A 15816-nucleotide genomic window follows, 5' to 3' on the forward strand; every position below is an offset into this window, starting at 1 on the left:
AGAGCGAAAGGGAGATCTTCAAACTCCGTGACGGGCTCGTCCTGAGGGCGAGGCAGGACATGATGATCTGGCAGCGAGCGAGGAAGGAGTCGTAGTGCCCGCCTATTTCGGCGAAGAAGAGAGCCGTCTTGTAGATGAACCAAAAATGGCCTGGGGGCCACTTGTCTGAGCACCATAGCGGTGGCGGACCAACCACCTTCAGGAAGTTGGATACGGACCTTGGCATCAGGAGCCAGAGCAGGGAGATTCGTGGCACAGGCGTCATACGCCGATTTGTGTTGGGCCCGAGACAACTGCATTCGACGAAGGACCGGAAGGTTGTCCAAGTCCGGGACATGAATGGCCGGCACCATCGTCCGCAACGTGCGGTTCATCAACAATTGAGCCGGTGACAGGCCAGTGGACAATGGAGCTGATCTGTAAGCAAATAGTGCGAGGTAAAAGTCGGATCCCGCATCGGCCTCCTTGCACAGGAGTCGTTTGACAATGTGTACCCCTTTCTCAGCTTTGCCATTGGACAGGGGGTAGTGGGGACTGGAGGTGACATGCATGAAGTTATATCGCCTGGCAAAACTGGACCACTCCTGACTGGCAAAACACGGGCCATTGTCGGACATGACCGTGAGCGGGATGCCATGGCGAGCGACGGTTTCCTTGCACGCACGGATGACCGCTGCCGACGTGAGGTCGTGTAGCCTAACTACCTCCGGGTAGTTAGAGAAATAGTCCACTATGAGGACGTAGTCCCGGCCTAGTGCATGGAACAGGTCGATGCCCACTTTGCTCCAGGGGGATGACACCAGCTCATGGGGCTGCAAGGTCTCCCTTGGCTGAGCAGGCTGGAATCGCTGGCATGTTGGGCAGTTGAGAATGACGTTGGCGATGTCCTGGTTGATACCAGGCCAGTAAAATGCCTCACGGGCCCGTCAGCGGCACCTCTCCACTCCCAGGTGACCCTCATGGAGCTGCTCAAGGACGATGTCCCGCATACTGTGCGGAATGACGATCCTGTCCAACTTTAGTAGAATTCCATCTACCACCGCCAGGTTATCTTTAATGTTATAGAATTGAGGGCATTGGCCCTTGAGCCACCCGTCTGTCAGGTGGCGCATGATGCGTTGGAGCAGAGGATCGCTGGCTGTCTCACGATGAATCTGGATGAGTCGGTCGTCCGTGGCGGGCAGATTGGATGCGGCGAATGCCACCTGAGCATCAATCTGGCATACGAAGCCCGACGGTCGCAGGGTGTGGTGACAGATCGGGAGAGTGCATCGGCGCCGATGAGCTGCTTACCCGGGGTGTAGACGAGTTCGAAGTCGTACCGCCTGAGTTTAAGGAGAATGCGCTGCAGGCACGGCGTCATGTCATTAAGGTCTTTTTGAATAATATTAACCAGTGGCCTGTGGCCTGTCTCGACTGTGAACTTTGGGAGTCCATAGACATAGTCATGGAATTTGATGACTCTGGTAAGAAGGCCCAGGCACTCTTTTTCAATTTGCGCATAGCGCTATTCGGTGGGCGCCATTGCACGCGACGCGTATGCGACAGGAGCCCATGATGAAGCGTCGTCAGATTGAAGGAGCACTGCTCCAATGCCAGACTGACTGGCATCCGTGGAGATCTTTGTCTCTTTGGCTGGATCGAAAAATGCCAACACCGGGGCCTTGGTCAGCTTCGCTCTGAGTTCTCGCCATTCCTGTTCGTGGGCGGGGAGCCATTGGAACTCTGTCGTCTTCTTAACCAGATTCCTGAGAGCCGTGGTGTGGGAGGTGAGGTTAGTGATGAACTTCCCCAGGAAGTTGACCATGCCCAGGAAGCGGAGGATCGCCTTCTTGTCCTCCGGTGTCTTCATGGCATTAATGGCCGACATCTTGTCAGCATCTGGCTGCACGCCAAACTGTGAAATGTGGTCTCCGAGGAATTTAATTTCTGTTTGACCAAAGGAGCATTTGGCTCTGTTGAGGCGGAGGCCATGCTCATGGATTATTCGGAAGACGCGTTGGAGGCGATCAATGTGCTCCTGTGAGGTGGTAGACCAGACGATGATGTTGTCTACATATACACAAACCCCTTCGATACCTTCCATCATCTGCTCCATTATTCTGTGGAACACCTCCGATGCTGAGATGATGCCAAACGGCATCCGGTTGTAACAATACCGGCCAAATGGGGTGTTAAAGGTACAGAGCTTCCGACTGGATGCATCAAGTTGGATCTGTCAGAACCACTTGGATGTGTCTAGCTTGGTGAAAACTTTGGCGCGAGTCATCTCGCAGGTGAGTTCTTCGCGCTTCGGTATGGGATAGTGTTCTCTCATAATATTGCGGTTGAGATCCTTGGGATCAATGCATATGTGTAGTTCGCCGGATGGTTTTTTCACGCACACCATCGAGCTGACCCAGTCAGTCGGTTCTGTAACTTTCGATATTACGCCCTGGTCCTGGAGGTCCTGCAGCTGCTGCTTGAGGCTGTCCTTGAGGGGTGCTGGTACTCGGCGAGGTGCGTGTACCACAGGCGTGGCATTTGGTTTTAACAAGATTTGATAAGTGTATGGGAGTGTGCCCATGCCCTCGAATACACCGTGGTATCGGGTGATTATGTTTTTCAGTTGTGTCTGAAAGTCGGCGTCCTGAGATGCTGAAACATCAGCGGGTGACAGGGAGTGAACCCTTTGGAGAAGGTTTAGGAGTTTGCACGCCTCAGCACCAAGCAGGGAAGCTTTAGTAGGTCCCACTATCTCGAAGGGCAGGGTAGCCTTTAATGAAAGGTGTGACACTACAAGCTGGCAAGAGCCACTGGCAGCAATGGCATTGCCATTATAGTCCAGAAGCTGGCAGGCAGATGGCAGGATGGTAGGCTTGACATGGAGGCTTTCGAGGTCAGACCGCGCAATGAGGTTGGCTGAAGCCCCGGTGTCCAGCCGGAATCGGATGCGGAATCAGTTGACCATGAGGGTGGCACACCACTCGCCGTCCGGATCAATGTTGAGTACTGGGAGAGACTTGGCTTTTGTCTTCGGGAGCATCTTGTGTTTGGTGATGATGCCCACCCGAAATGGTGCTTTGGGATCCTCGGTGTCAAGGTCCGGAATCATGTCTGAGTCGGAATCGGTGACCGGTGGCTGGATGGTTTGGACATCCCTGCGTGGCTGGTGGGAGCGACAAGAGGTAGTTGGTTGAGCAGACCTGCATAGGGCTGCATAGTGGCCAAGCTTGTCACACTGGAGACAGCATCGGGATTTTGCAGGACATTGTCGCTTTAAGTGGGCGGAGCCACAGTTGTTGCACGTCGTGACGTCAGAACGTTCAGTGCGCCACCGCGCATGCGCGGTGCGGTCGTACATAGTGCGCGCCTGCGCAGTGCGGTCTTCGGCCTCGCTATCCCCTTGGTCGGTGCGTGCATGCGCGGGAGCCCATGAAAAGCACGCAAAATGGCCACCCTCATCCAGCCTTACGCCCTGGAGTTGTTTAATGGCTTGCACCCACTCTGCCTCGTGGGGGCCTTGCCGCGCCATTTCTGCCGCTTGAATGTGCGAGTATCGGTTAGTGGCGTGTTCATGCAGAACGCAGGTCTCGATGGCTATAGCAAGGGTGAGCTGTTTAACCTTGAGGAGCTGCTGGTGTAGGGGGTCCGATTGCACACCGAAAACGATCTGGTCACGGATCATCGAATCGGAGGTGGAGCCGTAATTTCAGGACTGCGCGAGGATGCGACGGTGGGTGAGGAAAGATTGAAAAGGTTCATCCTTACCCTGCAGACGCTGTTGAAAGACGTCGCGCTCAAAGCTTTCATTTACCTCGATGCCACAGTGACTGTCGAATTTGATCAGGACTGTCTTGAACTTGGACTTGTCTTCACCTTCAGCGAATATGAGGGAGTTGAAGATATGGATGGCGTGGTCCCTGGCTATGGAAAGGAAGAGAGCAATCTTCCTGGCATCTGAAGCAGCTTCCAGGTCTGTAGCTTCGAGGTATAGCTGGAATCTTTGTTTAAAGATTTTCCAATTCGCACCGAGGTTGCCGGTGATGCGGAGCGGCGGGGGAGGGCGGATGCTGTCCATACTACCGGATAGCTGATTGCTGGTGGAAGGCAGATCACTTGAAGGTAGGTCTATCAAACTCTAACATCACGTACTGGTACCATGATGTGTTGGGTACTCTGGATCTGTGAAGACTGCGTTTACCTTAGCAGTAACATAGTTAGGCTACCAACACTTGTAGAAGTACAACTATTTTATTTAACTATGAGCTGTTAAACATACTTGCACTGTGGGTCGACACTATGTTAGATTGACTGAAGAACTATGCCTAACCTGACCAGCCTATACTGCTAGCACATGGTGGATGTTTGTGCTACTGACTGCGGGCTCTGTCTGTCTCAGAGGCTGCATCCCGAATACCCGGGAAAACTAGTGCCCTCTGGCTTTATAGTTACCATTCCCTAACTGGTGATTGACTGCTGTATTGTGTGTGTTGATTGGTCTTGCAGTGTGTCAGTCAGTGTGTGTCTGCACCATCATATACTTAGGTGTATATTATGACAACCCCCACAACCCAAAAGATATGCAGGTTAGGTGAATTGGCTGTGTTAAAATTGCCCTTTTAATTGGAAGAACAAAAAAAAGAAGAAAGAATTCACCAAGTTTGCTGTCAGTCATTTCATCTTGTTGTTTTAACACCTTCTCTAGAGCTATATTCTTTTGCTTATTCCTCTTTAGGTTGAATAGTTCCTAGTTTCATTTGAAGTCTTTAATTGAATTCTTTCAAAGGGAATCCATGGGCTGGATTCTCCGCACGCCGGCGGAAAATCCCTTTTCCGGCATGAAATCGGGACCGGCGCCGGTTCCGCGATTCTCCATCCCCGGAAAGCGACATACTCAGGGAGAACGCTGCACCGCGTATCCACCACCTGAGGACATTGCCCAAGGCCCACCCTGCTCCGCGATTCTCCGCCCCCCAGAAAGCGACGTACTCAGGGAGAACGCTGCACCGCGTATCCACCACCTGAGGACATTGCCCAAGGCCCACCCTGCTCCGCGATTCTCCGCCCCCCAGAAAGCGACGTACTCAGGGAGTACACTGCACCGCGTATCCACCACCTGAGGCCATTGCCTGAGGCCCACCCTGCTCCGCGATTCTCCATCCCCGGAAAGCGACGTACTCAGGGAGTACGCTGCACCGCGTATCCACCACCTGAGGCCATTGCCTGAGGCCCACCCTGCTCCGCGATTCTCCATCCCCGGAAAGCGACGTACTCAGGGAGTACGCTGCACCGCGTATCCACCACCTGAGGCCCACCCTGCTCCGCGATTCTCCATCCCCGGAAAGCGACGTACTCAGGGAGTACGCTGCACCGCGTATCCACCACCTGAGGACATTGCCTGAGGCCCACCCTGCTCCGCGATTCTCCATCCCCGGAAAGCGACGTACTCAGGGAGTACGCTGCACCGCGTATCCACCACCTGAGGCCCACCCTGCTCCGCGATTCTCCATCCCCGGAAAGCGACGTACTCAGGGAGTACGCTGCACCGCGTATCCACCACCTGAGGCCCACCCTGCTCCGCTATTCTCCGCCCCCCCCCGACCGGCCGAATTCCCGACAGCGTATTTCTAATGTGGTCCTACCGTTCGGGAAACACGCGAGGCGGCTGCGGATTCAGTCCGTGCCCGCCGCAGTCAGAGGCAGGCCAATCGGAGGGCATGGTGGGCCGCATTCGGGACTGGGGTTTTTTGTGCTGGCAGTCTGGGCCTGGTGAGCGGCCGATTAGGGGAACTATTTCTGCGGGTTGAGTCCGCCATGGAGCACAGGCAGCTGCTGCAGGCCGCCGCCGTGCACATGCGCGGCCTCTGAACCGGAAGTGCTGGGGGCCATATCGGTAGCTAGAGCTGCGAACTCTACCCTGTCTCCCTGCTAGCCCATTGCAAGGCTGTGAACCTGTGGCCCTTTGACGCCAGTTTTCCTGACTTAAAAGACCACAGTTTACACAATGGCATGGGGACATTGACCCAAAAACAGAGAATCCAGCCCCCTGTTCTTACTGGACATATGCATCACAAATGGAACCTTCATTTTGACTTGTCTCAACTTCAACCAAACCCTTTTCGCCTCATATTGGTCAGGGCTGTCTCTGACAAAGTGTTGACTTGGTTTCATTCTGCATTTTTTTTGTGTCCTTCTTCTGGGGTCTTTCATTACCCAGTTTCTGTGGTCTTCTTTTGCCCACTTTCTGAAGTCTTCCATTCCCTCTTCTTTGAATCTTCATTGCCCCTCCGAGGTCTTCCATTGTCCCTTCCTTAAGGTCTCTATTGTCTCTTCTAACGTCTTCTGTTGCCTCTTCCTTGAGGTCTTAGTTGCTTATGGACCATTCTTGTGACTTGCTTTCTATCTGGGGTCTTATCCAATTTTCCTGTCCATAGCCGTTTGTTCCTTCTTGTGGTTGTCACTTTAAGTGCAATTTTTAATGCATTGCCACTTTAACACTGTGAACTTTTTTTTGCTCAGCTTTCAGTAGCTGTCAGCTTTCTCTTTGTGTTTTTCCCACACTTTTGGAGTTTTGGTTTGAACCTGATTACTCTTTTTGAATTTTAAAAACTTCCACTTTTAGTGAAGGGGGGTACTTTCACCGATCTGTGGAAATTTGTTTTCTTCTGGCAGGAGAGAGTCAGTTTTTCACCTTTTTTGTACTTGTGACGATTTTTGTCGATTTCACTGGGAGAGCCAGCGTGCTCGATCTCCTTAGAGCTATTGTTTTTAAACTTGTTAACTTGTCTTTTTTTTAAATACTATGAACTTTTCTTCTTTTGCGAGAAGCCCACCAGTGCGACAATTGCTGCCACAGACCCCCTGCAAGCTCTGCTCCAATCCTGCACATCAGGAGCTTGTCGGTTTCATCTCCTTGATTTTCTTGTGCTTCGGGACACCTTGCTATAGCTCCCTCGGGCGTTTTGTTTTACTTAAAGCACTTCTTTCTGTGTTTGCTTACCTTTTTAAGAAACTTTGCAGCGACTCTTTGCTTTTTTTAAACTTAAGTTCTTTTTTAAACTTAAAGCCGCAGCTCTTGCTTTGCAGTGTTTTTTCTTTTGTATTTTTCTCTATAATTTCTAAACTTTGGACTGCACTGGCCAATTCAGATTTCTACTGCGTCTGTCCCTCAGGATATGGCAATATCTCAATATCTCAATGGATCTATTCGCACAAAGAGAGGCATTCAGGTGAGTACCATTTTTTTAGTCTTCGATTCAAACAGGATACTCACAGGTGTTGGGCAAGAGGTAGTGTCTGGATAATTTTATCCTCATCACCATATGTAGTGATGCACTCAGAAACTCCATAAAAAGGATTTATTAATGAGAAAACAGCAGCCTCGTGGTGACACCTCGACCCTATGTATGGGAGAGGTGTGGCATGGTGGTATTGTCACTGGACTAGTAGTCATGAAACCCAGGGTTAAGCTCTGGGGATCCAGGTTCAAATCCCACCATGGGAGGTGGTGAAGTTTGAATTAAATTAAAATCTGGAATTAAAAGTCTAATGATGACTTTGTTGATTGTTATAAAAACCTATCTGGTTCACTGATGTCCTTTAGGAAGGAAATCTTTCACCCTTGCCTGGGTTAGCCTACATGTGACTCCAGACCCACAACAATGTGTTTGACTCTTAATTGCCCTCAAGGATGTGCAATACATGCTGGCCCAGCCAGCGATGGTCACAAATTAATTTTAAAAGTTGCCTGTCGAAGAGGGGTGATTACCCACTCTCCGTGTCAATTGGTCCCCCAAGCAAGGTGACCCTCACTCTACCACAATCACCACATCTCTCCAGTGCCTCAATATCTTTTTCATTATATGCTGACACTCTGTGTGATCTACCTATGGCTTAATGCAGGCTTGGCATAACTTCCTTACTTTTAATTGATGTCGCTCAAATAGAACAAAGTGCTTGGTTTGCTTTTATTAATAAATTCTGATGCTCATTTAGAGGGCCGGTGCAGACACAATGGGCCAAATGGCCTCCTTCTGTGCCATAACAATTCTGTGATTCTGTGAATTTGTTGCTGTCTTCCTGAATGTGGACTATCCAACCCCTCCAGAAATTTGGTGTCAACTGCAAATATAGAAATTGTGTTTTTAATTCCAAAGTCCAAATAATTTATTTAAATTATGAACAGCAGTGGTCCCAGCACTGATCCTCATAGAATACCACTTTCCCCCATCTGGCACTCAAAATAACAATCCTTTACTCCACTCTGCTATAACTCTTGAAGTCAGCTAGTAATCCATTCTCCAATCTTCTTCGTTAGTCTTTTATGGGAAACCTTGTCAACAGCCTTTGGAAATCTAGATAAATTACATTTACTGCATTACCATTGTCTACCCTCTCCATTACCTCCTCAAAAAATCAGGAACGTTACTCAAGCAAGATTTTCCCATTTGAAATCCATACTGACTATTCATTATTGTATTTCTCATTTCCAAATCCTCTTCTATTCTCTCCTTTGGTAGAGTTCCCATTATTATTTCTACTATTGATATTAAACGGACTAGCATATAATTCCTTGAGCCTGTTCTGTCCCCTTTCCTAAATACAGGAATTACATTAGCACCCCCCCCCCCCCCCCCCACCACACACATTTCCCCCCCCCCCCCCTGCTCCCCAGAAAATGGACCAATGTCTGGATGTTAGAACACAGTCCAGACAGGGGCAGTGGGAAGCATTATAGGTATAATACTTCCCTTGCAGCTCAGTGTCTCCATTCGTCCAAGGTTAGCAGCTATACCTGCGTCTAAATACCCTACAGATCCATTAGCTGCGAGCCATCCGTAGCTTTTGAGTAATGGTCTGTTACTGACACCTTGTAAAAACCATCTGTAACCTTGATCCAGTCATGTCCTTTCACGCTCCAGTGGCCTAAGTGGTGAAATCCCAATGTTTGTAAACATTAACCATATCAAAGAGGTACATAGAACATAGAACAGTACAGCACGGAACAGGCCCTTCGGCCCTCAATGTTGTGCCGAGCCATGATCACCCTACTCAAACCCACGTATCCACCCTATACCCGTAACCCAACAACCCCCCCCCTTAACCTTACTTTTATTAGAACACTACGGGCAATTTAGCATGACCAATCCACCTAACCCGCACATCTTTGGACTGTGGGAGGAAACCGGAGCACCCGGAGGAAACCCACGCACACAGGGGGAGGACGTGCAGACTCCACACAGACAGTGACCCAGCCGGGAATCGAACCTGGGACCCTGGAGCTGTGAAGCATTTATGCTAACCACCATGCTACCCTGCTGCCCCTCCTTTGATGATGTGGAGATGCCGGCGTTGGACTGGGGTGAGCACAGTAAGAAGTCTTACAACACCAGGTTAAAGTCCAACAGGTTTGTTTCAAACACGAGCTTTCGGAGCACGGCTCCTTCTTCAGGTGAATGGAAAGGCTTGTTCCAGAAATGTTTATATAGACACAGTCAGAGATGCCCCGGAATGCGAGCACCTGCAGGCAATCAAATCATCAAAGATGCAGAGAGAGAGGTAACTCCAGGTTAAAGAGGTGTGAATTGTCCCAAGCCAGTTCAGTCGGTAGGCCTCTGCAAGTCCAGGCTTGTTGGTGGGGGCCGAATGTAATGCGACATGAATCCCAGATCCCGGTTGAGTCCGCATTCATGCGTGCGGAACTTAGCTATAAGTTTTTGCTCAGCAATTTTGCGTTGTCGCGTCTCCTGAAGGCCTCCTTGTAGAATGCTGACCCGGAGATCAGAGGCTGAATGTCCTTGACTGCTGAAGTGTTCCCCAACTGGAAGGGAACAGTCCTGCCTGTTGATAGTCGCACGATGCCCGTTTATTCGTTGTCGCAGTGTCTGCATGGTCTCGCCAATGTACCACGCTTCGGGACATCCTTTCCTGCAGCGTATGAGGTAGACTACATTGGTCGAGTCGCACGAGTATGCGCCGCGTACCTGGTGGGTGGTGTTTCCACGTGTAATGGTGGTGTCCATGTCGATGATCTGGCATGTCTTGCAGAGATTACCCTGGCAGGGTTTTGTGGTGTTGTGGTTGCTGTTCTGAAGGCTGGGTAATTTGCTGCAAACAATGGTTTGTTTGAGGTTGCGCGGTTGTTTGAAGGCCAGTAGTGGGGGTGTGGGGATGACCTTGGCAAGATGTCCATCCTCGCTGATGATGTGTTGGAGGCTGCGAAGAAGATGTCGTAGTTTCTCCGCCCCAGGAAAGTACTGGACGACGAAGGGTACTCTGTCAGTGGTGTCCCGTGTTTGTCTTCTGAGGAGGTCGGTGCGGTTTTTTGCTGTGGCGCGGTGGAACTGTCGATCAATGAGTCGAGCGCCATATCCCGTTCGTACGAGGGCATCTTTCAGCATCTGTAGGTGTCTGTTGCGCTCCTCCTTGTCTGAGCAGATCCTGTGTATACGGAGGGCTTGTCCATAGGGGATGGCTTCTTTAATGTGTTTCGGGTGAAAGCTGGAGAAGTGGAGCATCGTGAGATTATCTGTGGGCTTGCGGTAAAGCGAGGTGCTGAGGTGACCGTCCTTGATGGAGACGAGTGTGTCCAAGAATGGAACTGAATTTGGAGAATAGTCCATGGTGAGTTTGATGGTGGGATGGAACTTATTGATGTCATCGTGTAGTCGTTTCAGTGATGTCTCGCCGTGGGTCCAAAGGAAAAAAATGTCATCGATGTATCTGGTGTATAGCATCGGTTGAAAGTCCTGTGTGGTGAGGAAGTCCTGTTCAAACTTGTGCATGAAGATGTTGGCATATTGAGGTGCAAATTTGGTCCCCATGGCTGTTCCGTGCGTCTGGATGAAGAATTTGTTGTCGAAGGTGAAGACGTTGTGGTCTAGAATGAAACGGATGAGTTGCAGAATTGCGTCTGGAGATTGGCAGTTGTCGGTGTTGAGGACTGAGGCTGTTGCAGCAATGCCGTCGTCATGGGGGATGCTGGTGTAGAGTGCCGAGACATCCATTGTGACGAGGAATGTTCCTGGTTCAACTGGTCCATGGGTGCTGAGTTTCTGTAGGAAGTCCGTCGTGTCGCGACAGAATCTGGGTGTACCTTGTACGATGGGTTTCAAGATGCCCTCGATGTGGCCAGAGAGGTTCTCACACAGGGTCCCATTGCCTGAAACGATAGGACGGCCTGGTGTGTTGGCCTTGTGTATTTTCGGGAGGCAGTAGAGATCTCCAATGCGGGGATTACGTGGGATGAGAGCACGTAGGGTGTTCTGAAGGTCTGGATCTAAGGTCTTGATCAGTCTGCTGAGTTGGCGGATGTGTTCCTTGGTTGGATCTGCGGGTAACTGCCTGTAGTGTTCCTGGTTGTCGAGTTGTCGGTATACTTCTTTGCAGTAGTCTATTCTGTTCAGTATGACGGTGGCCCCTCCTTTGTCTGCTGGTTTGATGACGATGTTGCGGTTGGTCTTGAGAGTGCGGATGGCGTTGCGTTGTGCTTGGGTGACGTTTGAGGCTGCCTTGTGATTGCGAGTGATGAATCTGGCATTGACACGACTTCTGACGGCTTGAGCATACATGTCGAGTCTAGGGCAGCGGCCTTCCGGAGGGGTCCAATTTGACTCTTTCCTTTTCGGTTGCTGCACTGCAGATCTCGCGGTCTGCTGTTCCGGTTCATTGGTCGTGTCCCTGGGTTCGCTGTCGGCCTCTTGGGGTCTGTGGAAGACAGACTCAAAGTCTCAAGACTCAGTCAAAGTCAAAGACTCAGACTCAAAATCAAAGTCTCCTTTGATGAGGTACGTGCAGTGAAGTCACACACTTGAGTGATTTGTTAGTGCTTGGAATGCACTTACATCTCTTTGATGTGGTCAATGTTTACAAACATTGCTAGGTCATTTCAGAGGGCATTTAAGAGTCAACCACGTTACTGTGGACCTGGAGTCACATGTAAGCCAGAACATATAAGGACAGCAGGCTCCTTCCCAAAATGACATTGGTGAACCAGATGGATTTTTACGACAATCCCCAATGGTTTCATGGTCATCATTAGGCTTTTTAATTTCAAATGTTTTATTGAATTTAAATTCCGCCATTTGCCACAGTGGGACTTGAATCTGGGCCCTCAGAGCATTACCCTAAGTACTCTGGATGACTAATCCAACAACAATATCACTGTCCCAATGCTTCCCCAAATAAGTATGGTTGTGCCTCTATTATTTCCTCTATTATTTCCTCTATTATTTCCTAGGTTCTTTTGCGATGTTCTGATGTAATCCATCTGGACTGGGGGTTTGATTTAATTTTCAAAAACATCCTTTTTTAAATTTAAATGTATTTATCTCATTGCAAATAGAGGGACACTGGTGGCAATCCAGGCAGAGCAAACTGCTACGTGCACATCTGTCTGCATTTACACACCTACTGAAGATAGAGATGGGTTTTCACACCAGAAAGATAAGTCTTGCTAGTTGCAGTTCCCAAAATCAGCTGCATCCTCAGATTCTGATGGACCGCTAACTTATACAAATGTCTCATTGTAATGTTGGATGCATCCTTAAAATTACCTGTCATGCTATGTCCTGCCGTGAATGGCATTGCATGAGCCAATGAACAAGGCTCAGGGCAAAGAGAAAATGCTGGAAAATCTCAGCAGGTCTGGCAGCATCTGTAGGGAGAGAAAAGAGCTAACGTTTCGAGTCCAGATGGCCCTTTGTCAAAGCTAAAGACAGAGAAAGTGGGAAATATTTATACTGTGGAGTGAGAATGAAAGATGAGTCATAGCCATAGAAACCCAAGGCTCAGGACGCTGTTTAATAGCCGCGTTACGTTTGGGCGAGAGCGCGACGCAGCCATTAGATCGCAAGAGAGGCCAAAATCGAGAACCAGGTGGGCACCAATTGGTTCGTGATCTATCTGGCCCACTCCCATTGGCAAAATCAGGATCCCGTCACAGTGTGGTGAGAAACCAAAATCACCACTTAAGACCAATCTCCATACAATAAACGGGAGCAGCCCCCTACCTAACCCCCACCTGTGATCTAACCGCTTCCCCAGCCAGTGGTCCCGCGGGCGCTGATGAGAGCACCTTTCTAAAAATGTGAAGCTGGCAGAATGGCTGCTGCAGGGTCCGAGGAGGTGAGTAGCCATTCTCGCCCGCAATAAGCCAGGGGACACTGGGGTTGCTGCCCCTGTGCTTGGGGGCGTGGGGGGGGGGGGGGGGGAGCCCCCGGTGGGACAGTCTCGGTCGAGGTGGGCCACCATCGGTGGGAGGGGGGGGGTGGTATCTCAGGACCCGTGGGTCCACCATGCCACCCCCTGGATCATGTGTAGCCAATAAGGGGATGACCCCATCACCTGCCTGTCTGCCCCATCGACCACCCACAACTAGTCCTGACCGTTGAGACCTATGGCCACGCAGCTGAAGGCTATTGCTAATAGGGAATTGGCAAATGTAGTTAAGTGAGTACTTCACAGCTCCCAAGTGGATTCCCGTTGGTAGTAATACCAATAGCGTGTGGGAGTTATTGTCTATCATCACAATCCGACGTGATCCTGGACACCCTGAGACTGCGGGGACCAAATCATGGATATAGCCGCCAAGATCCAAACACCCAGGGTCTGGGCCCCGCACCAGGGACATTTTCGTGACCAGATGGTGGGTGTGTGCACCAATGAGGGGACCAGCGCCTAGTCCAGGTAACGTTACTTGCGGGTGTCTGGGGTACAGGGTGTGGGGTCCAGTGACCATGGGTACCCCCTGCGGATGGGGGCGAGTGGGCTGGGCGTGTCAGAGGGCAGCGGATGTGGGCAAAGGGGGGCGAAATGGGGAATGGATGGTCCCGGGGTGTAGAAGATGCAGCCGGGTTGTCAGTCTCACATCCTCTCCAATTCCTTACAGGTACTACATGGGATGGATGATATCTTGGACCCCATGGAGGCTGCCCTCACAGTGCTGCTGACAGGCCAGGCGGCCAGATGCCAGAGAAGGCAGCAGCAGCAACATTGACAGAAGCCCAAGGCAGTGGCCCATGTGCAGGGTTTCCCCACACACTAAGGACCTGACCACCCATCAGGCCAGGGATGGACCCAGAGCGAGAGGCCGGCGACGGCCCAAGGTGTACAAGTGTTGCTGGTCTTTCGAACAGATGGCGGACAACGTGTGCTGCAGGAGGCTCCGCCTTAACAAGGGGGTGGTGCAGCACCTGTACCATGTCCTTTTATACGTGGCACCACGTGGAAGAGGAGGATGCCCCACTGCACGAGAGGGCTTCAGCAATGCCAGCCTGGGACTGGAGCATGCTCTACAGCACTTCATCAAGGTCCACCTGGGATTGGGGCAGGGCCCCCAGACACTGGGACATACTGTTGAAGGGTTCAGCCATGGCAATGGCCATCACTGACTGTACCATGCCTTGGACACCACCACTCATGCTGCTGACAATGTGCACCAGGCTCTCCTTTGCGGTCGACAAGCCTAGCAGCTTGGCTCGGTGCCACGCATTGCTGGCACTATTTCTTGCGGCCATAGCCTCTGGGACTCTTCCAATCTGCTATGGTGTGTAGCTGACGTCCCCCGCTGAATCTCACGGCTGCACCCTATTGTCTGCACCAGCTCCGGGTAAGCCTGGTCCAGAGGTAACTGTGTGGTGCTCATCAGAAAGTGCCCCAGAAGCCTGACCATTACTGTTACCCACTGAGGTGTATGTCTCTGTGCTGTTGGAGGGTGGGGAAGATAGATCTGCCACAAATACAATGGTCGCCTCGGAGTTCCCCTCTGAGGTGTTCTCATGGGAGGCGGGAGTGGCACCATCCCAAATAGGCCAGCACTGTTGGATGAAGGTCCTGCGGAAGAATGGACATGTGAGTCAGTGGGAGGGATGGGTCATTCTGTATGGCATGAACAACATGACAGGTCATCTGGGTGGTGCCCGGTGGATTCTCACCTCGGCAGTGTACGCCAACCTCTACATCTGTGTCAGATCTGTACTTGGCCACCCCTGCGAACTCCAGTGCCCGTTCCTCATAGGGGGTGAGGACTCTGATGCCCGGCACCCTACCACCCATCTCCCATCTGTTGTGAGCCAACTGCTCTTGCGGGGACACAGAGGAGGCATCGTATGCAATTTGCACTGTTCAATCTGATGGAGATGGGGAGTATGTGGGAGACGGCGTGGGTGGCATTGCTGGACATGGGTGGGCCGAGGTACGGGACGTTGCTGGGCAGGGGCGGTGTCAGGTGCATGCTCGTTGAGGTGAGGGCGGGCAGTGGTGGTGCCAGGGTGCCGGTGCCAACCCACCCATGCTGCCGGTGGAGGTTGTTGATCTTACGGCACTGGGTGCCGGTCCTCCTGATGACACTCCCTGAGCTGATGGCAGCTGCCACTTCCTCCCAGATAGCACTGGCTGCCCTGTGACTAACACTCTGAGTCCCTTGGGGGAACAGGGCATCGCGCCTGATCTTGCCCATGTCCAACAATCTGTTGGAATCCTGGGGCTGGTCTCCTGGGTAACATGGCTGCGAGATGTGTGGGCTTGGCTCTGTAGGATCGGTCTCCCTTGTTAGCGAGGAGCTGCTGGGCACGGTACTAACTAATCAGCTGGCAGGATCATCAATTGTGGTATGAAACCCGTGGGGCCTCATTAAGTGGCCCAATTAACGTTTGACACCGGTGACAGCTTCGCTGGACCGAGCATTGGGAAGCTCGCGGCAGTTCCCGCACATTTTCACACTTAGAAACTTTTCCATTAAATCGTGCCCTCAATGTTAGTTTATTGACTTCTCACGATACTGCAATGCTGCAATTTTCAGCTGTGAAAATGTGTGTGCGCATTCCTGGTTAGTCT

General features: G+C 51.2%; 1 protein-coding gene across 1 annotated transcript in view; it reads left to right on the plus strand.

Moving 5' to 3' along the window:
* The window catches only part of rxfp1 (relaxin family peptide receptor 1), a 223844-nt gene that overhangs the window by 167164 nt on the left and 40864 nt on the right, over window positions 1-15816 (plus strand). Inside the window, exon 14 of the mRNA XM_038792304.1 lies at window positions 7155-7211. Within this exon, the coding sequence (XP_038648232.1) occupies window positions 7155-7211 (57 nt within the window). The remainder of the gene's footprint in view (window positions 1-7154; window positions 7212-15816) is intronic.

Source organism: Scyliorhinus canicula, chromosome 3, assembly GCF_902713615.1.
Source record: "Scyliorhinus canicula chromosome 3, sScyCan1.1, whole genome shotgun sequence".
NCBI classification, from domain to species: Eukaryota; Metazoa; Chordata; class Chondrichthyes; order Carcharhiniformes; family Scyliorhinidae; genus Scyliorhinus; species Scyliorhinus canicula.